At 36.0% G+C, this 25,032-nt stretch overlaps 1 protein-coding gene across 2 annotated transcripts in view; it reads right to left on the minus strand.

Annotated features, from left to right (window-relative positions):
• HBS1L (HBS1 like translational GTPase) overlaps window positions 1-21,670 on the minus strand; it is a 56,458-nt gene extending 34,788 nt beyond the window's left edge. The window contains exons 1-4 of one of the 2 annotated variants that reach the window (XM_031053960.2): window positions 21,320-21,670; window positions 18,019-18,084; window positions 16,002-16,136; window positions 14,395-14,589 (exon numbers count right to left, since the gene is read on the minus strand). In XM_031053960.2, the coding sequence (XP_030909820.2) occupies window positions 14,395-14,589; window positions 16,002-16,136; window positions 18,019-18,084; window positions 21,320-21,362 (439 nt within the window). In that variant the 5' untranslated portion in view covers window positions 21,363-21,670. The remainder of the gene's footprint in view (window positions 1-14,394; window positions 14,590-16,001; window positions 16,137-18,018; window positions 18,085-21,319) is intronic. The other variant, XM_013130476.3, reaches the window with a different exon arrangement.
• Between the last annotated feature and the right edge of the window lie 3,362 nt (window positions 21,671-25,032).

Here is a 25,032-nt window from a genome sequence, read left to right on the forward strand (position 1 = left end):
AGCCCAAAATACAGAACTTCATACCCAACACCTGATAAACCCTTAATAAAAGAGCTGTATTACAAGACAGAGGATAGACTAGGAAATACTTTAAAAGGCTTTAGAAAACAGCATAGCTTGAAAGTATTTAAGGGCATCTAAACAATTACTTTGAAAAGAAAACAAAATATTAAACATGATCTGAATTTTAGCATTTTTAATGTATCAAAAAGGACAAATGTTAAGAAAGAAGAACTTGGAAACAAAAGGCATTAAAATGCATTGTTCTCCTTTGCACATATAAATTACTTTAAGTTAAACATTTCACACAATGTGTTCAAAGAAAATTTGCTGAGTGAACATACACCTTTCACAGTACTCATTTTAATAGGACTAAATGTAAAATAATGAAGCAGAATACACACACTTATCAAAAAAAAAACCAAGCAAAATAATTAACAAGGTGCTGGTTTTACTTTTTTTTTTTTTAACTTCTCCAAATTAGAGACTAATACTGATGAACTACCTGCTCTTCTCCTCCTTAACTGTTTCATGATTTCAGATTATGGGCTTGTGTATTATGTCATTAGCTACAAAATATTATGTAGCTTTAAAAAAAAATAAAAAAATTGCAGGATCACAGTTCTTCAATAGAAATTTCAGAAACACTACCCAAAGTTTTAAGTTTTCCTTATATTTGATTCAGCCTGACATAATAAAAAAGAAATAAGATTTTGAAATTATTTTGACGTAGATGAGACAGTCTAAGTATTCTGTAGATATTCAACATCCATTTTAAAATGTAACACCAGGGAAAAACATTTAAGATTTCCTCCTTCTAGCTGTATTTTGCTTTCTGTGTGTTTTTACATCATGAAACCAAAGGCTGTAGGTACACCATCAAACAAGGCACTTCTAAAACATGCTCACAACCTACCAACTTTACCATGTGCTGCTACATAGCAGTGTAATCTCACTATTTTTTTATATTAGATGCCACTTAAAATCTGAACATCTTCTCATCTTCATCCATAGTCTTACTCCTCTCCTTACTGCTATTTTCCACTCATGGTGGAAAATCAGAAGGGAAACAAAGGGAAGTAAGGTTTAAAGTCCGGTTACATTCTTATCTATCTGGTTTTGGTACCATGTCTGTAACAATGGGGTATATGAAGATCTGTTATTCCACCAATGACTGCTCTCTACTGGAAAAGACCTTCACTGGACATAATTTTCTAGAGAACCAGCATTTTATTCTACCTTACTACTGGGATTCAAAGCTCAGCTTTTCTGATATAGCTAGCTACAGCACCACTAGCATCTAGCACACTTTCCAGACACTCATGTGCTGTTAACGTCTCTTTTCTGTATGTACCGCCTAAACTCCAGCAATTCCTGCCATCTGAAGGGAGAAAAAAAAAAGAGCACAATCTCAGTTTTGTCCTCACTGCTACACAGAGAGAAGTTAAATAGATTCATACACAGATCTACTCAACAGCAGCTGTCTTCACAAAAAAAAAAAAAAAAAGGTAATAACTAAACACATCCATAGGAAAAGATTACCACATTCTGAAAACATGGCTTGAAATGCAGGCTGTAAGATAAAGCAGTTTGAAACTACTAACGCATATTTTACTGACACATAATTTTCTTCTAATTTGTTTCTGTAAAATTCTTTGTCTTCTCTGTAATATCAACAAGCTCCAACACCTACTTTTGCTGCTTCCTTTAATTCTAATCAAAGACACCCTGCTCATTCCCTAAATAAATACAATTAGTTTGCACACTGCTACCTTGCCCTGTTCATGTAAGGAGTACATTTAAGGGCAAAAATGCAGAGGAAGAAAAGGTTATTAAGAAATAGGAAGAACATAAAGAAAAACTTTAGCATTCTTTGTTGCTCAAATGTGTTAGTGGCAACACATTTACAAAGAATCTTTCAAACCTAGGTGTGAAACTGCTAAAGATCTCTGAATCTAACTTGCAAAACAAACTCCAGCTGCATCAATGCAGTAGGCTGATCAAGCATACTTAATTATCTGCAGTCCAGCACTTCAGCAGTATAAAAAATGTATTACCAGATAAATAAAGCAAACAAGTTCACATACTTGCTCCTAAAATTCTAGAGACAAATTTTAAGCTATCTGAAAAGCCATTAAGGCAATTTTCATGGACCATCACTATACACCATACTATTTGTACTAACTTGGCTAGAACTGATTATACATCAGAAAGGCATCATTCTGTAAGAAACACATTATGGATGCCACCAGTAACAATGGACATTATTATTGATTTAGTGAATCTAACATTAATCAGATGATTAAGCTAGCAGGAGAGCTTTCAACAGCTTAAGCAATATAAAATCCTAGAAATAAGATCTAATTGCATTTAATCAGGGAAACTGTTGCAAGACTGCAGATACTGGCCAAGCTGCAGCAAGAAAGGTAAATATAAGCTGCTTGACACACACAGCAGACATTCGGATAAGCATAAAATACATTAAAAAAAAAACACCAAACTGTTCCACATTAAAGTTCAGGAAAAGTTTATAAAAACTGCCCCACCATGCAGTATAAGAAATGCATTCACTTTCCCTTTCTAACTGCAGAATGTTTTATATTACCTGCATCACTTATTCTGCACTTGCATTAGTTATTTATAATTACTCTGAAAATTTCCTTATTCCACATTTTCCTATGAACTCCTCTGGTGCCAGCCAAACATACCTGAATTCTAGAATTATCGAAGATCAACCTGTTTAATTAAGTCTAGAAAAAAAAGGAGGCTGAGCACTGCCATAATCTAAGTAAGGGAGACCTATATTTGGAAAATAATCTATGTATAGCTGTGATGTGAAACATAGCACTGGATGCTCTGTTTGTTCATTACCAAAATCGGAGGTACAAACTAATTAAGAAAAAGCTGCATATCTTCTAATTTAGAAGAAGAAATTACTATAGTAAAATATAACCTGTACTTTTAAATAAGCTTTCTAAGATTTATGAATGCCAGAAGAATTTCATTTGGCAGTCTGAACCAGTGCATTTCACACTGTTGTGACTTCAGAGAAGAACGTGCATTGACTCAAGTTCACTACCTAAAGTTTTCCTCTTAATGCAATGAAAGAGCAGACACTCCACATTTACAGTAGTACCTGGAAGCACACAGACAGCATCCACAACCTTACAATTATTTGTTTGTATACATATTTTATCAGAGAAAAAAACCCATACAATTCAAATAATAATTTTGCCTTGAAAAATTATTTAAAATCAGCACTTTACTTTTTTTCAACTTGAGCATAGTACTTGGTGTATACGCAGCTTCACTATCTTGCCCAGCTGACAAGCAAAGATGGTTAATTTTCCTGCTGATGTGGGTCAGCAATAGGGAAGACATGAACATCAAAAATAGGAAAGTATGATGCTAAAACCACAGAAAGGGGTAACAAGGACTCAAATAGGAAGTTTTGGGGAGTACCTAAAACAACTTCAATTCATATTTTGGAATTAATTAGATATAAAATTTCCATCTAGGCTGAGCTTTTATATGCAGTAAAAATAAGGAAGAACCACAGCAACACTCAAAGCTCTTCCACATCTCTGCCAATTGGGCATCACAGCTTCTGCAGGCACACGTATCTGCCATGTGGAATCTACCAAATTTTCCAAACTTTTCACATTTTAAGCATTAATTTCTAAGAGGGATTCTGACAGTAGAGGGAGTTTTGAGTTTAATGGCGATTTCAAGTGTCAGAAGTATAACAGGAGGGATGATTTTAAGCATTTGTATGTATATATGTATTTTAAACATTTGTTAAATTGTTCACCCTGAAGACCAAAATGTAAAGCTTTATGAAAGAATACAGAAGCCAAAACGATGAAAAAAATCACCCAAGAACAAACCAGTTCAGGTGCAAACAGAAGTGGGTGCTTGGCATTTCTGTTGGCATGTAGACTGCACAACTAAGGTGTTTTATAACAATACTGAACCATAGGCTAAAAACCCAAAATATGATATTGCAAAAAAACATCCAGAAGACTGTACAGAGATAAAGTAGGTATTAATAACAGAAATTTTACAGGGAACAAACAACAGTATTTGCAGTGAAAGACACCTAGTATAATCATAGTAATTACCTTTTAACTTAATTTCTGAATTTTTACATGTGTTTCCTGTTTGCATTCAAGCTCCTTTTCATCAGTAACTGCTATATTTTAAATGGTTTCTTTTACACCCACAATTTTGGATCTGACATGCTTAACTGCTAATGTTTAGATGCCTTGCAAGTTTCTAGAGATGAAATGCATTGGTTTACAACTGCAAAATACTATTCTCTTAACCTTGTTGGCATCCTTGCTTTAAGTACTCAAGTGCAAACTTCAGGTAGAACTTACAATGTTTAAACTGATATATAACAGCACTAAAGCAGTAATCATTGATCCTTAAAACTCAACAGGATTTTAACTAAAAGCGACTCCAGTCACACACTCCTGGCACTCCAGCAATCACATCTAAGAACTTAGTAAATTCTTCACTTTACCTTCTAAAGAGGTCTGATCAACTGATGGTTGATCTTTACCATGACTTTAAGGGACTGAGATAGAATGCCATTGTAAGAACAAGTGCATCTACGTTTCCCAAGGATTTCTTGTTCTTCTGAAATCCCAAAGTTCTAAGGACACAATCATTTTTAGTTTGATCTAAGCTCTCTTAGCTTCTAAACATCTAACTTTCATACATTATATAGTCAACTATGAAAATTATGGACTTTGTATTGATTTACACTTTGTCAGAAAAAAAAAAAAAAGTAAATCAAACTATGTTAAAAGTCCATAAAAGAAAACTCAGAAAAAATCTGGAGTGTCACTTTTTCCAGTGTAGGTGTACAGTATGTATGAGGAGAATCTTCAAAAAAGGTTATCTCAAAGGATTTTAGAAAGCTTTTCATTGCTGGTGACACATTTTTCCCTGAAATAAGCCACTTCCTTTCTAAAACCCACACAGTACCTCAGTGCCAAGATTCAGTAACTTCTCAAGGTCTGTGTATATATTTTTCTTACATAAAACACAGAAGTCTTAAATTCATTACTTTCCATGATTTCAGATATAACTATATCATCTGTCATGTAAGATTTCAAACGTTTCCATTCAGTAAAGAACACACTGTCACAGACTGAATACATGCCATATCTGAGCTCTATTAAGTACAAGGAGTTCTCACCATTATTAGCAAGTATTTACAAAATGATACACTAAAGAAAAGTTAGCACAGGCATTCTGAACAAAAACCAAACCTTGCTGCATTCAGCTGAATGAAAGGAAAACCCTAATTACATTAAGTAACATTGTGGTGATGTTTGTGTGACTTTTGCTTATCTGTCACTGATGTAAAGCAAAAATGAAGACATTTATACAGGAGAGGCAAAAGAAGAATTCTAGAAACTTGAAATATAAACAGCATGAGCAAAATGCTAGCTAAGCATCTACTAATTTTATCTGTGGCTTGTATTCATGAAACTGCCCACATTGTCTCAATAGCTACATCATGAGTAAGGCTTTTCAACTCCCTGTGCCTTTATTTCGACTCTGCTGTGAAGCTTGTTTCTTACTAAACATATATATATATATATATATAGCCCTAAAAAGGGTCCTGTTCTTGATGCTACTCCTGAGAAGTTACCATATAACAAAAAAGCAAAAATAGCTCAAATACAGGAATTATTTAATTTAAAAAAAATATAGATTCCTTCCTACCCCAACAACAATCAAATATGCTCAGTTCACAGCAGTTTTTATTTCCTGCAAGGACTGCACATTTACAGACATCTGACCTTCTTCTCACTCATGCTTCACTAAAATCAAAAATCTAAGTGTCATAAAGTGGTTAACAATTCCTTTAATGGTGCCTGAAATGGAACAGAATCTCTCACTCAGCAGTATCTGTATTTGTTCTTCAACACTAACAGGGGCAAAAAAAAAATTAAAATGTAGTTTAGCCAGAAAAAAGCAAGCAGAAATGAAATGAATATGCACAGAACGCAGATCCTTTTGACAAAGAGGGTACCATTTTTACATAAACATTTTTCAGAAATTTAATTTTTTAGAAATTTGAACTTTAAGAAAGTTTTCTGAGAGAACCTATAACTATTATCTAATTTTCATCAAATAAAAATCCTTACTCCTCTTGACTATAATGAAAGCAAACTTATTACAATACTGTTATTTCAAACTGCAATCTTTGAACATCACTAATACCCACTGCTGAGACAGAAGCAAAGGATGCCTAAGACGCACTACATATGCCAAGAACTTCTGCCACCAGCTGAAAAGAAAAAATTAAAAAAATAAAAGTTTATATATATATATATACAATATACATACATAAATATATTCTTTGACTTTATGGACAAAAAGACTCAAAACAGCCAAACGAAATATGAAAATAATGACAGTCTTCATTAGTTATAACCTCATACATTGACATGATGATGAGTAGATACTTCACAGGCAACTCTTCTCAAAAATCTCCATATTTTCATTATAATGAGTAATGCAAGTTTCACTATGCTTTTATAAGTCTGTAATTCTTAACAAATGGTTCATTAACTCTCTTTCAAAATGTATCATTTTCAACTCTGCAGACAACTGTTTTATGGTTCTAGTCACCTCCGGTCATTTTATCACCAGAAAGCTGTAGAGAAGGGCAACGTGCTATTTTCTGAGGAACCCTACCAACAGTAAGCATCCAAATCAATTAACTGGCCAACAAACCAGAGATACAACTCAGGAGTCAGTGACAATTTATTTCAATGGACCATTTTTAAGCCACATGTCCACAAAACAGATAAAGAACACTTTCATAGAATCACGGAATAGTTAGGGTTGGAAAGGACCTTAAGATCATCTAGTTCCAACCCCCCTGCCATGGGCAGGGACACCTCACACTAAACCATATCACCCAAGGCTTCATCCAGCCTGGCCTGGAACACTGCCAGGGATGGAGCATTCACAACCTCCCTGGGCAACCTATCCCAGTACCTCACCACCCTTACAGTAAAGAATTTCTTCCTTATATCCAATCTAAACCTCCCTGTTTAAGTTTTAGCCCGTTACCTCTTGTCCTATCACTACAGTCCCTAATGAACAGTCCCTCCCCAGCATCACTGTAGGCCGCCTTTGGATACTGGAAGGCTGCTATGAGGTCTCCACACAGTCTTCTCTTCTCCAGGCTGAACAGCCCCAACTTTCTCAGCCTCTCTTCGTACATAACGACATAGACGCAGAAACCTATGAACCATGTCATAACTATCTCAAAAATCAGCTGAAATCACAAACTGTGATTGGCTTTTACTTTAGTAAAAATTCATACTTCAACAGTCTGCAGAAAGGACCAACTGGCTGTAGGATACAGCAATACTAGAAGAGAGACCTATTCCCATAGAACTGCTTGAAGATAATCTGGGAAGAGAGCTTTCTTCAAGAAATAAATCAATCAATCAATCACCACTGGCTTTGATTTTTGTTTCATCATATTGTTTTCTAGTGCAGACTCAACACACTAGTATTCAAAAAAAAGTTTAGATAACTTGGACTAACGACATTTCCTCGTCATCTACCCAGTAGTATGGACACAGTGAACTCAACACAAAATCTGCTTAAGAGTTTATCAGCTGTTTACACTTCACACACACACCAAAAAGATATGTTATTCATAAAAATTCAATTTCCACAGGAATCAAAAAGCAGAGAAGCATCTCCTTTCAGCACTTTATGAAGTTTATTTTTACTGCATAAACTACAGTGTGCTGGAAATTTTGATTTGTTTTTTTCACCCAATCACAATTCATAATCAATGTTCAATATAAAAAACATTTTAACAACTTTGAAAAGCTGAGCACGTTCGATTTGAAAGGGATGCAAATGGTTGTGTGCATAATTATAAACTGCTGCCCTTGAATAAAGGCACTGCAATAAACTACATATATTTTTTAAAGACAATCTATATCCTACCTTCACACAAATCTTTTGCATATTCATTTTTGAGTTTGTATAGCTATTCGATTCTGTAACTTTCTATGTGCACTTAAATTTTCAGAAATTGCTGACTGAAAAATCTGAAGGACACAGAGGAAACAGGGCAAAGCACAGAATTGCTAAGATTATCTTACTGTACCAGTTAGTCTCCTAGAAATAAGATCTTTAAATATTATTTCTCAACAGTTCCAGAAATTCATGTAGCTACCTACCTCTAAGCTTAAGATCCTGAAAATTGTCTGAATAATTCAAGGAGAGATTACTCTTTTTTTTAACTAACTAAAATGCAAAAAGCAGGTATATGAAGTTTTAACGTCACTGGGTTTTTTAAACTTGAAGCTCATGCTCCTAACATTCTACACTTTTCTCAAGACATTTTCTATTGTAATTAAAAAAACACAAAGTGTAATTACGTTTAGTCACATCCCAAAGGGTACAAAGCATCAGCCATTTTTGATATCCCAACGGGAGTTGTTATTTTCCTGCTCTTCTCATAGTTCGACTTTCAATTTGCCCTGGTTTTCTAAAACAAGCTCATATAGAAATTAGCTAGAAAAAGGAAATCTAAGAAAGAAAAATGGAACAGGTATTTACAGACATTTTAAGAATGCTGATTTTAAGAAATCAGTTCCAGTAGCTCTAATTTCTGCTGTAACACAAGGCTTGAGAACTAACTTTAGACAGTTGCCATTTTCACTAATGTCCTTTTCTTTTTATGATCCAAATTAGGTTCAAAAACCTGCTATCAAAATAATCTAAAAAAATTCTGAGAAACCCACTTCTAACCAAGAGCAAACTGGAACCTTAATATGGTATCTGAAGACACACGAGTAGATGCCACTTTTCCTTCATTTTTCCAAAGGAATCTTCCCAGGAAAGAAGTATACCTGTGCAAACCTAGACAAGAACTGGAGCCTTTTTCCACAGTAGATACAATCCTTATAGAACATTCAGTAACAATTCTATTTCGATCAGGTAAGTTAACATGAAATTATAACTAAGTCAGTCCTTTAAGAATATATCTTTTATTTCAGCACATAAAGCAATGTCCAGAAGTCAATTCTGTATTAAAGATACTCAGAAGCCACTTAAAAATTACGTACAAAATAAATGTACCAAATACCTTAAGCGTATACAGTCTGAATACCAGATTTAGTATGTCTATGTAGTTTAACATCTTTTTGATGTCTATATGCAAACACCGACACAAGCACTTTGCAATGTTAATGTGTGAATTCCAAAACAAATAACACAACCGGTATTACAAAAAGATACACAGTAGCTGCAAAATTGTGGGGAAACTTACACATCAATAAAATAAGTTTACTGTGTTAACCATAAAATAAGCAGATTTAGTAAACAAGAATTCTAACATCCATTAGGCAGAAACATTTCAGTGCAAAGGCCAGACTTGATACACAAAAAATGCCGTGTAACATAATATTATACAGTATTCTTAGACAATTACACCTGTGATGACAGAAACCTGGTTCTCAGTAAGGAAAGTAAGGAATAACTAAGGAAATTATTAAAATACCAGTTTTAGTTAAAAAGCAAATAAAGGGACATACTAAGTTTTGTGTATAAAAACAGAACTGCAACATTTTCCAAGCATGGAAATAAATAATCTCCACTGAAAGTTAACTGGAATTCAGGTTTATTCACCACTTAGGCATCTTCTGCAGCATTCAGCCTGCGGGTTTGTACTAATTGAAGGATTAAGGGTTATAAACAGAAGAAAAATCCCTCCCCTACTGCTTTTACACCAAACAGTATATATTGCTTCTTCATTACCAAAAACAGAGAAACAAATGCAAATGAAAAAGTATTTTAATATTAAAATCTAGCCACCTAACAAGATCCAAAGTTGTTTACTAAGGTATCAATCCCACAGTAAGATCCACGATAAATACATAATGTTGATGCACTTTGGTTTCAGTCATTTGTTTGAACTTCAATCTGCATGAAACCTATACCAAAACTGAGGTCCAAGTACTACACATTGCCACCTACTACCTGTACATACGTTGCAATGGAACCCATAGGACATATATGCATGTGTTTGTCCAGTTCAGGCTCTAAAATTATTAAAAATGCTAATAGGTTTTATGCAAAGAAGAGCAGCCAGGAGAATGAGAAAACAGACCAAACCAAAGGGAAGTTCAACAAGCGTAAAAGAAAAGATTAAGAGGGAAAAACCCTGCATGTATTAAAAATCTCTACCTACAATTAATTAGGGACTTAAAAGAGTATCTGTAACATCAGAAAACAAAACTACCTAAAAATAAACCAGGAATGACGATGCCAAACTCTGCATTAATAATTACTTCTAAAAATTAGAATTTCTCTAAGAAATTTTGGAAAACCTGAACTTTAATAAACTCTCCAAATAGGACATTTTACCTCAGTGGGAAAAACAGACCTGGATTTCCAAGCAGCGGAAAGTTAGTATCTGGACTAACTACAGAGAAAGTGATTGCCTTTCATGTTGTTTGAAAACCAGGATTTATTATTAAAACTAATTAATAAAAAAAAGTATGTCAGACTTGTATAGGAAATTTTCTGAGGAAATAAATCAATTGTGCTCCTGCTTATGAACTTATCATAGTACATACACAGAATTGTGTTATTTACAATTCAATGATTTAAGGCACTCAAAATAGATAAATTATTAGATTAACATGTCTACTAGAACATAAACATTGCAGCAATGTCATTATATAAAACTTTTATTAGCAAGAGTAAGAAACAATTTCATTCAAGAGGTCAGAGGCCACACTGTTCATAGTATTAAATGACAACATCAACCAGACAAACAAGCAAAATATACAGAATATAAAATATGTACCTGAGAGCACTGGAACATGTTTTATTTTTATTTAAAAACTAAACTGTAGTGCAACCTGAAGTCAGGAATAAACCTAAAGTTGTTGTCTTCTTTTTGACATAACACACTTGACAAAAATTAAACTAGATGAAAATTTTATCTACTGTTCCATACTAGCTGCCAAGTTTAGCATGAATAAGGATATGGCAGTATATGAACAAACATATTTTTCCAGTTGCAGCAGTACATTCATTGCACTTATTGCTGTTCAGAATCTAAAATAATGACACACTGGAAATATATCAAAAGTAGCAATGTGTACTAAAAGCAAACTTGAAATATACACGCAGGTACTAATTTGACAAACAAGGGCACAAGAATCTGGTAATTACCACGTAAAAAAAAAGTAAGTGCAGAATGTCCTGATTCTGATCTTCCACCTAAAGATTCAAAGTAACAGTAATGGGTGCAAGCAGTAGGAAAAAAATATATTTCCATTACTGAAGAAAGCTTTCTCCAAAACAGACAAGTTACAGACACAAACAGCACTTATGGTTTGCCTTTCTTTTTTTTTTTTTTCCACTGAGTAAAGACTCTCATGCTAGAGTTGAAAGCATTTTTATTCCAATACCTTCCTGAAAGACTGAGAATAAACCATGGAATCCTAGCAAAACTTCCAATTAAATACATGCAGCATGTATATACCTAAAAAACAGCTGGTTCAAAATTCTGAATATCACAGTTTGACATCTGATGGGAGGGGCACACAATTTTAATTGCTTGCTTCCCTACGAGTTTGGTCCTATCAAGAGCTGTACATGTCCTACCACAATTAAAACTGTCAAAACCTGAGGTTAGTGAGTCTCAAAAACTAAACACGTTTCTGTTGTAATATTGTAATCAGAATACAGATAGAAGAGAATAATTACATTGACTGGAAATATCAATTACAAACACTGGCAATTTAGTTACATACCTTATCAGAAAATCTAACTTTAAGAACATTTACTAAAAGTTGTAATATAAAACGAGGTTCCCACTCCCCAAACTATACACCATGCAGCAAAACTAAATTACTTTACAAAATAATAATTCAGTGTTCTTGCCAATGAACTGCATCATCAACACCTAGAAAGATGTTTCAAGAAGTCTTACAATGTTTATAGAATTTTGTACATGCAATATGTATATACTAAAATTCAAGATTTTGCCAAAGTTAAAAACACTGTCAGTTAAAAACTGGATAAATAATCAGTGCAACAAAGTTTACACACAAATTGGCTACCAAACAGTGAAAACTATAGTATGTCAATTAAAAAAATAAAAAACCTCCATTGTGGATTATAAATTATTATTTTTTTAATATGCCAAGATATAAACACTGATTTTGGTTTGTTGGGTCTTTTTAGTATTCTCTTGTAAAAGCTCTTTTTTGGTGAGCTTTCACAATATCATCAGGAGATGCTGATTTGAAGTCAAATGGTGTTATGGCAATTAAAGGACCAGTTTCCTTGGGTTTTACATCTTGTACTTGTCTACTGTATAGGAAAGCTTTATGTACACCAATTGTGCGCCGCTTATAACCTTTTGGAGGGTAACGGAGACACAAGGTTAAAGCAAAAGCTGAAGGTCTTGCACGTAGTGCCTTCACCCAGGAAAGTGACAAATCCTGCCCCTCAGGAGTAACTGCTCTTTTGGGTTTTTTATTTGTTTTGGCAAAGCCAGAACATTTTCCTTGGTTTTCTCTTAAAAGTTTTATTTCAGGGCTTAAGACATTTGACTGTGCTACCACATTTTGTTCTGCAGATACTTCTGCATTTTTTACAAGGACACTTAAATCAATGTTGGTTCTTTTAGAGGGCCTTAATTCAGTAACATTGAGCATGGAGAAGTCCGTCCTTTGTTGAGTTTTATCTACTTCAATAGTCTCTGCTATTAAATCCGAAAGTGACAAATTCGCAACCTCCTTTAGCGGAGAATCTTGACAGAGGGTTAAAGAAGACAAAGATCCTGTTAACTCTGGCATCCCACCCGAAGTCTGGGGTTGACTTACTAGCTGTGATAATGGTGAGGTTCCCAATTTCCTATCAGTGAGATTTGCTGTTGACTGGGTATAAAGGTCAGCCAAAGAATAACAGTGGCTAGCACTGCTTTCCTGGTGCTCCTGAAGTAAGTCAGCCAATGATGTATTTCCAGACCTTAACACTGGCAAAGCAGCCATGTCTGACGAGGAGCCTTCTTGTTTTCTACTTTGCACAACTGAAGAAAAATTTTCAAAAGGTTCATTCTTTGTATTTTCACTATCACTAACTTCATTATCAAGAACCAATTTTCCTAAAGTACTTGTTAAACATGGGTGACTGTAAAAACTTGCACTGCTTTTACAATCAGAAGTATTTGAGGAAACAAGTGGACTCATAGAATCACAAGCCACATTCTGCATCAGCAAGGATTTCAAGTCCTGTGTTTCTTTGCATTCCAACTTCTTAAAGGAAGAATTTCCAGATATGTCACTTCCTATGCTAAAGTAAACATATTCACTGTCAGGAATCAAACTTAATGCACTAACACTTTCTGGTAGTTGATTCTCTGCCTGTTTATTCACAGGTTCACAAAATGATCCTTTACACAAATCATCACTGAAAGAAGACGAAAGAACAAGTGAAGAGGATTTCAATCCTTTCTTTTCAGGTGAAGTTATATTGGATTTAGCAGCATTAAGCAGCATTTTGTCATTTGTAATTAAAGAGTAACAAGCTGAACCACTTCTGGCTGCCAAGTTTCCAAAACCAGGTTTGTTGGTGTTGTTGGCAACATTTTCTACTGCACAAAAGAAACTGTCTGTATCCATACACATTTCTGGACAGCAAAGTAAGTCTCCTTACCTTACAATAGCCAATAATTTTCAGATGGAAATGCAGTCACAATGAAATATCCATTGTTTTTACCGTTGACAGCAGCAACAAAAAAGAAATCAAGAAGAAACATGAAAAGGCATTTAATTACTAAGTGTTACCCAAATATATGTGATATTCTGCAATTAAACTACAGGTATCTACTGAAATGAATACAGGTATCTAAGAAAATTTAAGAATCAGCAAACAATGACAGTAAAGATGACAAAGGTTTAAGCATAAACCAAAATAAGTTACTGCATAAACACTAGCAAAAAAAGGAAGGTATTGGGTATGTCAGCTCACAAACAAGTAACAGAAGTACATAAATCTTGAAGACATTGTCCAACATGCAAGACATGTATTAATGCAGTTAAGTCACATACTATAAATCAGAAATTCACTGTGAACTACAGATGGTTGCAGTTTGAATTTAAGCTCATGCTAAGGTTTAATTTTGCCTTCTAACTCAAGAAGAGATACTGTTTCTTTTGCATGTTTTTAGAAGACAGGAACAGGAGAGTAAATTGATCTTTCTAATTTTTCCAATAAATGACTGATACAGTAACATACATCCTCAGAGCTTGTAACCCAAAATTAAACTGTACATAGAAATGAATCATCTTGAATGTAAACAATTAAATAGAAGTATACCTTTTGTCTTCTTTCCTACAATCAAAGCGTCCTCATTCTTGGTCTTCACATGTTGCTTACTGCCTTGTGAAAGCACAAGATCCAAAGCCTTCTGTACATCAAATTTACTATCCAGTACAGCTTGCACCATTGTTTGCTCTGGTACAGACTCTGCCAAAACTTCTCTCATTTGATCAAGACATGAATTAAGACGGGCTAAAAGAAACATATTACTGTTATAAGCTGCACAGAAAAAAAAAAAAAGTCTTAAGTGGCCTAACCACTAGCACCACATTCTGATAAACAAAAATGGGAGAAAATTATCACAGTAAAAGATAAAGCCTTTAGAAATTAATTTCAATCTCATTTACTGTCATAATAAACTTTGCCCCCCAGCCCTGCAGAATATCTGACTAATTTCAGATATTGCTATATGGAACATTTCACTGACTACTATTTGTTAGTATATGAAGTCTCAATATTGACATACTTTGATGTTGTAAAATTAGCTATTTTAACTACACAAATACAAACAATCACCTTAAAATTACCCAAAGTAATTCAGGAAGTCAACACAGAATTCCAATGAACACAGAACATTTTAAGGGTTTACAGATGCTATAATAAACACCTAAAGTAAAACAGCATTTTTACGGGCCCCAGGCCTCAACAACTAAAAACTACGGAACAACACACCAGGTCTGGAACCATCTACAATCTTTTCCTTTCCAATAACTGTAATACATTTTTGGCTGATAAAATCAATTTTCTACAGAGCATATTTCTGCAACTAGTATGAGCCTTGCATAAGGTAAGTTTTGTAAATCTTGACTTTCTGCACAAGAGACTGAAAATTCACCAAGCTGACACTCACTGAAAGTAGTGTGCTGGTCAGACATGCAAACAAAAGAGAAGAAAATATTCCTGAATATTACAGTTCCTGCCAGTTCAGATTTTAGAAAACAGGAACTGAAGAGCAGGAAGACAACTACAGATTTTTTTTATTTGAACACCTCCTCAAAGATAGTTATGTTTAAAGTACTTTGCTAAGAGAATTCAACACCACAGATCAGAACTCTGCTTATTACATAGAGTTTATAGCTGCAGGACTGAATGGAAATCAAAGTCTAATGAATTCAAAACTGGGTAAGAAAAGATTATAGATGATACAGATATTGGCTACTGTTTCAAAGAAATTCATTACTTCAAAAACATCTCAAATACTGCTAATCACTATAATTTGGAACGCAACACAAGGAACTGATTATTCTACAAATACTCTAATACTCTTCCCTACGCAACAGTTTGCAGACTCAAGACCTTGAACTACATGAATGCCTGGCCTGAGCTAGTACAGCTGTTCTTATCTCCGATTTTCAGATCAATTCTCATTATTTCCAACTAGGAACATATTTCAATGTATGCAACTAGTTAGAAGGAGTGTACAAAAAGTAGTTATGAACTTGAATAATCAGCACTGAAGTTATGATCATGAAGAGTGCTATTCTACAAGATTACAAAATTGTGAGTAGTGTCAGTCTAGTAACAAACATCTAAATTAAGACTTTTAGTTAGTCCTGAATTCACAAAAGATATTGTTCTGACAATTACTTATTTTCTATAATTACCTCTATCAACTTCAGTCAATTGACGACTGGATGTATAATAATCAGCAGTATCATCTGTACCTTCATAGCCATATTCTTCTAATGGCTCAGCAAATGTTGCTGGTTTGTCTCGTCTGGAGTAAATAAACTGAGCTGCTGCATTAGGTAAAAAACAAAGTATTATAAAAGAAGTCAAACCTTTCTTTAAAAACAAATTGTATCTAAAAGGAAAAAAACTTAGGGTTCTGACCTTTTGCAGTGGTTTTTGGAGGAAGAAAGGGACACTACTGTATGACCACTACCTGACAGAATGCACAGAGCATACAGCAGTTCATGACAGAATATAAGTCATTATCACAGTGAAACCACAGGTTAGACAATATCCTTACTTGCATGTAATGCAACAATTCTGCAAAGTTCAGTATTCCAGCAAATTAAAATACTCCAGGTTTGAAAAACAGTATTTTCTATAGCAAATTAGCACCTGTGCCCAAACATCTTGAGAACTCTCCTCCACAACTATTTTTTTCTACCTCAGTTACAACTAAAAAAACAAACCTGAAAATAATGTTGCTTTTACAGCACAGCATTGTGAAATTACAATAATAATTTAATGGAGCTGAACACATTCTTCTCTTCTTGGAATTTCATTATAAATGCAGCCCATGAATTAAAATGTATATTCACACAAAACTTTAAACACATGCATAATTTCATTATGATTTAGCAACACATTAAGGCATATATAGGTAAAATTCTTGCTGCACATGAGCCCCATTTAGTACATACCCTCAGAACTGTACAAACTATAATGTAAACAAATTTATGATATGTAATATTCTCCCCAGCTCTGAAATACATACTGAAAGCACATGAATATTCGGAAGTAGTATAGCCTTAGCAACTGTTTCCCACACACATACAATTTCATATTCAATCTCCATAACTGAAGAAACTATTAAAAGATTGCCATACAATCTGCATCAGATTGATTTATAAATAAAGCATAACTAAAAAGAATTCTTAGGAAAATTACTGTGCATAAACAAGAATTAGTTTTGCAATTTAGCAGTTTATCCTTGAGTAAAAAGTAAATACGTTGCACATTTTCATCACAAAAACAAGGCTAACATAATACTTAGAAAATATCTGAAAACCTCTAGCAATTAAATATAGAATTTGAATGCAAGACAATCTTTTGGGGAATGTTACTACAAATAATAAAAATACACACCTAAATTTGCTTATCTAAAATCAATAGGATGACAGGAGAACTGATTTTTGAAGACCTAATTAACATAAGTAGCTGTGGCCTGGTCACAGACTACATCACAGTCTCAGTGGATTTAGATCCACCTGACTTACCTGCAGTAATACAGCTTCACATCACTAGCCATAGTATTTTCAGGGCCTACTGACATCTATAAACACTGCCACCAAATCTACACAAACTCTTAAGGGATAATCTTGCCACAGATTTGGCTGCATAACACAACCTAATGATTGTAGTCAAAATTCAGCTGGGTTGAGCCACTTTAATTACATCTTACCTTAGCACACAGCATCACTATTTTTATACCTATTCTGTACCACTTCAAATGCTGGAAGGCTTATCAGCTTCACGTGATCTTGCATGAGGGCTAGTGTTGCATCCAATAACCAAAGAGACTCCATTGTGTAAAAGACATCAACTACCAGGTGCAGAACCATAACTCTTCAACACAGCTAAATTCTACTAATAATTTTAAAAGATACAAATGTTTCAAGACTATCAACGCATTCCAATAAACCAGGTCTTTACATTACCAACTACCTTCTGATAATTTGAGATAATACGCCTGTACAGTTGAAGATGTGCCCACCTGTCTAATGTGACTTCCAAAATTACCACAGTACCTAGCACTAACTACTTTAACAAGATTATGGCAGTTAGCCTCTTCCAAAAGTTTCACCAACTTTTAAATATTGTTTTATTCTGGAAATAAAAATCAGAGTAAAAATCAATGGACAATGTTTATATGTAATCATCTGAACTAACCTGTTGAAGGAGAAATGCAATAATCATCTTCTACTGATTGGCCATACACATCATCATCTTCAAAATCTATATGAAGCAGAAAAGCAAGGTTAGTCTGCACAATTTCTAAATACTTAATATTATAATTCTAAGCATAGTTTTTACACAAGGTTTTAAAAAATTATGTTTCTCCAGTATTCCAGAAGTGCCATTAACTACTGTTTACTTACCTCGCTAAGAGATTCTAAGTTACAATAATAGAATTTTAACATTCAACATTTTATGCATTAGGAAAACTGAAAATTTTCAAGAGGTGCCATACTTCACACCTCCTCCTGCAGCATCTCCCTTGGGAGGCTGCCCTTACAGTTCAAACAAGTTTCTACACTTCCACACATGTTTACCCATGGCACTTCTCTTGACATTTTTGCTTGACCTCTCAAGCCGTCAAGTTAGTCTGAATCACATATAACTCAATTACAGTCTACTTTAACAACTCAAGATCAGCATTTCTACTCTCAGCTTTCTTCTCTGGTCTATAATCGCAGCTATCTACCTTACAACTCAAGTTCAGCAAAACAAAAATGCAATTCACAATTCCCTTTGATAATGCAAAACCATTTCAGCTAATAAGCAAGATTTTTATACAGTTACTTAGTATACTCTATTAAAAAAAAAATATCAGAAATCAGTTATCAGGAAACACAAAGAAAAAGCAAGCTATCCCCCCCAAACAATCATAGTATTCCATAAATCTCGACAAGAAACTTATAATTTCCATCAAGTAATAACAAAATATATGAAAAAAGTAATTAACTATTTTTAAAGAGGTTATTGTATACACTTGCCAGTTTCACAAATAACATGCATGGCTTGTTCGTTTAATAAAGTCAGACAAAAAAAAACAGCTACCAGCTAAGAAAAATTATCTGCATACCAACTTACAAATCCGGGATATTACAAACACTGTATATCCATCTATAAGAGGTTTGGCATTTTGGGCATTAAAGATTAATTCATCTCAAAATGAACTTAACTCCATAATTAACTAATTTTCAAAAAAAATGCCAACCAAAGGCAGTAGCTAAAAAGGCTGGCACAAGTGTATGAAAGTTTGGTGAAAGACACAGGAAGCTACTCTGGAAATTAAGTATCACAGGATAAAGAAAACATATTAAAGGCTTGTTTTGATTGTCTTAAAAAGAAGAGTGTTGTTATCTTTTAATCATGTGTAAAAGGACACAATTGTCTCCTGGTTCCAAGCTAGGGCTAATTAATCTATAAAGTCTAGAGAAGAGCTATACATTTTTTTCAAGGTAAGAGCACTTTTTATAGATTGGTGAATACTTGGAGAATGTTAAGGGGAATTCCAAGATGACTTGTGTGAATGGCTAACATTCACAGTTAGTAGTAAGTGTAATCAAGGGAAGTCTTGTCAGTGTGTATTATCTCATCATTTGTATATCCCACATTGGTTTAACTTCTAGACTAAGAAAAAGACACACCTCCATGAAAATGGGTTGGCTTGCACTGATCATAAAAATAATTACGAAAAAAATGACAGAAGTTACAGAAAACAGACCAGAAGCTGCAGAAGCATTCCACAGTATCAACAGCTGTATCGCAGCATACTCTCAACTGGAATATCAACATTCAAGTTCTGATCACAATACTTCAAAAGGAGAGGGCAGAAATAGAATACAGTCAAATAAAGGCCACAAGGTCTTAGGCCTTAAAAGGCTTCCTATGAAAGAAGACAAAAAAATACTGCAAATATTTATTTTCAAAAGCAGGTAAATAATTGGGCCAGAAGAAATATTACAAAATTGTAAGAGGCATAAGAAGAACTTAAGGCATTATATTAAATTAAAAAAAAGATGAGAAAAAAAGTGTACTTCATTTGGGACAGAAGTGATCATATGTGACTACAAAAGTATTATAATGTCTATGTATAAAGACCACACCTATAACACACTTCCAATTAAACCTGATATGTAATGCAACAGTAAAGTTTTCAAATAGCAACTTAAGCCTCATTTGACTACAGCAAATTACTGTGTATCTCAGCAACCTCATTAAAAAAGGTTCTAATGACTGGGCATGCAACTTCACAGATGACACAGATTCAGTTGAAATAAAAATTTTCACCAATTTGTGATTAAAACAAGATCTAAAGGATGAAAGAATCAAGCAGTAACATCTCCAATCTCGTCTAAGATTTTGCCTGTATTAGGTAACATTGCACTAGTAAAACCTGCAAGGTAGGCCACACAGATCTCATGGCTCACATGGATTTACATGACTTCGCAAAAGACTCCACGATCATGATGCAAAACCCAATTTGTGCTACCTACAACTGTTCACTCAACAGCAATAGACCAAAGGCAGGCACAAGTGTTTATCACAATTTTTAATATAATCTGACAAAGTGAGGCAACAAAACAGCTGCTCCCATACCAGAGTACTTTAAAATACCAGTATCAACTGGAAGTGTGTCCATTTTTCCACAGCCCAAGCCAACACAAATAAAACCTTTGAGAAAAAGGGATGCCGTTTACAGTCTGCTGAAGTTAATGGAGAAGACACAGAGAAAGCTGCAGTACTGCTGGTATGAGCCAAGATTTTACGTAAGACCACATTCATTCCATGCAAGTTAGGATAAAATGGCATTAAAGTGTCTGAAAAACAGGTTCATCTCGAGATGCTCAACCCCATTTTTCACAACTACATTTATTCTACAAGTAACAGCTGCCACTTCTGATCTATTATTATGGCTGACCACCAGTAACAATTTGCTGCTCTTAGACTGGTAATACAAACTTTTAAGTTTCACAAGACTGAAAAAGGGTGGGTTCAATTACATTGACGGCTATAAAAGGGGCCAACTTCGTCAGCTTGAGGCAGCGCAGGTAACCCCCACCGTGGCACGGTCTGTGCGCTTTCCCCGCCCGGCAGCTCCTGGAGCCACGGCAGCACGATGCGGCCCGAAGGGCAGCGGAAGCGCTCCGCTCAGGCGGGAAACGGGCCCGGACGGGGGGATGGTGGGTGGAGGGAGAAAAGATGGGGCGAGGCCTCGCACGGGGCCTCATCCAACCCCCGCGGAGGAGATGCCTCTCCCCTCCCACCGCCCTTAACAGCCCCCCGCGCCCTCCCCCTCCATTCGTGTGGGTCCCACCACACCCACAGGCAGTACCATACACCCGGTGGGGCGGAAAGGCCCGCTAGAGAAGCGAGTGCAGGCAAAGAAACAGGGGGAGCGCGAAGGGGCCGGCGGCTAGGGCTGTCCCCCACAGCTCTGCCACCGGCTCTTGTTCGCCACTACCTTCGTCGTAGTTATAACCTCGGACGTTCCTGTGCCGGGACATGATAGCTGCAGCAGCACCTCACTCGCCCGCGGAGGCGATGGCACGACAGACTTAGGGCGCCATGTCCGCGTTGTCCGGCCCCGGAGGAACACCTCTGCGCAGGCGCGCAGAACACATCGTCGCGCTTTTGCGCATGCGCGGTGCCTGCCGCTTCTAATCGTCCGGAGGCGCGGTTGTTTTGGGTTGTTCGCAGTCTGTCCCTGCTTTGGGCAGGTTTCACGTCAGCGGTGGGCGGTGGACGCGTATGGGTCCCTCACCGCGGCCCAGGTATCCTGCCTGCGGCGTCCGCTCATACCGCGAGGGAAGGGCAGCCGCGGCGCAGCCTCCGGTAGCGTCGTGCTCAGGCCCGGCCCAGTTTAAGGCTTGCATGGGTCACCTGCCCCCTGGCAGGGAAACAGCCCCGCCCTCGCAGTGCTGAAGCCGACGCGCCTGGTTACCCGTGTACCAAACCTGCCGCGGGTCTGATCCTGCAGTCGGATGTAGGCTTGAGATTCAAAGTGTAGCCTTCATTGCGACATCATTATTCACACGTCAAACTTAAAATGTGATGACCCGCTGCAACTGTATGTGCACATACGTAAGCAGGTGTATTTAAAATTATTCAAAACAGTTGCACTGTTGATGTCGTCAGCACAGCATTCCAGGTTGGCCCAAAGTTCACTGAGGATATGCTTGTTGAAAGACACTCTGAGAATACTGTTTCTGTATCTGTGTACCACTGCAGGAGCAGTCTGAAAGGCTTTAGAATTAAAGATGTGTTTTGTTGTTTTTTTTTTTTTCAACTCTGGAGCTGAAACAGCTCAGATCAATGTGGTTTGTTGGTGATCACTAGCCATAACAATCCAGTGACTTGACTAGTAGCCAGGATTAAATGAGCTGGTTGTAGATGAATGCAAACTATACAAATAACTGGCATTGCCATTGACAATGTTAATCAGCAAAACATCAAACCAGTGGGCTTCATGGAGATCTTCATTTGACTTCATCAGCACATTACTGCAGGCACTATCTAAAACAGTTTCAGCCTACAAGCGCTGTTGCAGTGCCAAGGGATCAGGTAATCAAGGAACATCCCTGCAGCCACTCCTCTTGCTGGGTCAGGAGGGAAGGTCAAGCAGAGAAGGCTGTAAGCTTTGGTGGCAGAGAGAGATGGGAGAGAGATCCCAGTTCACAGGCTCTACCAGTGCTCCCTGCTGACAGACTCAGCTGCCTCTGCACCATCCAGCCCAGTTGTTCCTCAGATACCTGCATTCAGCTTATTCTCAGGAGCTAACAGGCAGACTCACTCAGTATTTCTCAAGTCAGATGTCTCCATCTTCAAGACCTTTAATACTTAATTTACCATCTTTTTACCCAGTCTTGATGGCCTTCTCTAGCCACCTGCATGCACCAGGTGTCCTCTGATAACCCACCACATAGCCACACATCCCTACAAACACACATACCCTGGGCTTGTGATTGCCACCTAACTATTGTCTCATCCTAGCCCACATGCCATAACTGTCACTATCTGTAACTCCACATCCTTCCTGGCCACCACCAGAGACAGGGTATGTTAAACATAAGCCAAAGGTTGTATTAATATACAAATTATATGCAAATGTGCAGATTGTTTCCTTATGTTATTTGCATATTTCTGACTAACTTGTACAGAACAACAGATGCAGCTGCACAAACTCAAGATCTATATAATATCTTTCATATGGTGCTAAGATTGATACAGAATTGGTGTCCTGCTGACTTTTAGTGACACAAATGTTCTCTGCAGCAGAGGTTTGACAGAAGTCATGTTGATCTGTATCTGTCCCAGTCTCTTGATATGGGTCAAAGATACAAAAGTGAAGAATTGCTGTCATACATTATGATTTAATATTATATGGCCAGTGTGACACACTTCTAAATTCAAAACCTGATTCTGAACATGCTACCTGAGCCTTTAATGAAGTAACTTAAGACCGTAGCACTACAACCCTCCTGCCAGTCTGCCTACAGCAGCTTTACTTTGGAAATAGCACTCTTTCCAGCTTCCAAAATGACTTACATCCCATTTTTCAGATGTTAAAAACTCCAGTAAACCTTCAATCATGTACATTTAACTCTTTTTTTTCTTCAAGTAGTGTCATTTATTTCACACCTGACCATCCTATTGCAAAGATGTTTCTTTTATCTTTCCTATTCGTGCTTTTTACACAAATCAGTAGCTGCTTAACAAATAATTTTTTCATGCTTGAATTTTATGTTCACTTTTATTGTAATTGCTCTAGATTTTCAGTGAGTGTGGCCTCCACAGATATGGCTCACATTTTATTTGCTTGATAGTAAAATTTAACATTGTTTTAAAGATTTCAAAAACAATAAAATACACAATAGTTGTAAAAATATGAAGATGATCTAAGGCCAGTGTAGGAGATGATACACTATGTAGTCTTTCCATAGCATTAACAGGGAACTTGGAAGGCTGCTGTTTTTCTTCATTTAAAGTTTATTAGGTTATATCACATGAAGACCTGAGGAAAGAAAAAAAAAACAAACAACAAAACACAAGAACAACATTTTCCTGCAGAAGCACAATTATTTCATATTACAGCAGTATCTTCAAAGAGTCACAAATACACTGTGATCATTCCATGCCTCTCCTTAACTCTTTAGACCTGTGTAAATGTTTTAGGGAAAGGTATGCAAGAAACAGTAAGCCTTAGTCCTTAAGTCCTAGCTATGCCTAGGTAGTGCTATTTGTAAGTGAATGCAAGGCTCAGGAAAGATATTCATCTGATAGCAAAACAGTCTATAACTAAACATTATTTCTTCAGCAGCAATTAAAGCACCATTAGAGAACCTTGTCCATCTGGTTTCTGCATTTCTGACCAGGGAATGACTAACCAGGTCACTTCAGGTAAACACTGCAAGTGTTCATTTCCTTCCTGCACACTGAGATTATATATTACTTTAAGGTGTGTGCATAAAGAAGAGAAATAAGACCACCAGTCTCAATCCAGGAGGCAGCATTACTGGTAGTCATGGGTTTTTTCAGCAGTCTCCTGGGCACTCCCAGCCCCAGGGCTACTAATAATTTTTTTAACAGTAAAAATTAATAAAATATTTAATAATTTATTCTAGCTAAGCAGAAAGTCTTTTGAATTATGTTATTTCTTCTTAAAATTACCTATCTTTTTATAGTTCTAAAGTCCTTAGTTAAATATCATTCAGTCTATTTCACTATTGCTTCCTTTAAAACCAAAGTTAAGCAAGACGTGCTCTGGGAAGAAAAAAACAATGTAATTCCAGATGTTATACCACACTATGTGGTGTGGGTTTTAAAATACAGATATCATCAATGTCACTAAGCACTCCTCCAGCTGATATATTATCTCACTAGATCAAAAGAACTGTAACCAATAAATGTCTGTTTTTTTAAAAATTACACCATCTAGAACAGAAGCTGATTTAGGAGTCAGAAAACAAAGAGCATTAATAAATGATCATTTTGTACACATGGTAAATAGCAAGTGTCTCCAATTTTCCACAGTATGAATGAGCTTGTTCTGCAGACTGATCCATTCTCAAAGAAATAGTAAGTATATTTGACAAGTTTCACATGCAAGTTTGTGATTTATGTTAGTCAACACCTTATGAAATTTCAAGAGCATCTAAGTTATATATCAGCTGATGG

The sequence above is a fragment of the Melopsittacus undulatus genome, chromosome 3, assembly GCF_012275295.1.
Source record: "Melopsittacus undulatus isolate bMelUnd1 chromosome 3, bMelUnd1.mat.Z, whole genome shotgun sequence".
In the NCBI taxonomy this organism is placed as follows: domain Eukaryota; kingdom Metazoa; phylum Chordata; class Aves; order Psittaciformes; family Psittaculidae; genus Melopsittacus; species Melopsittacus undulatus.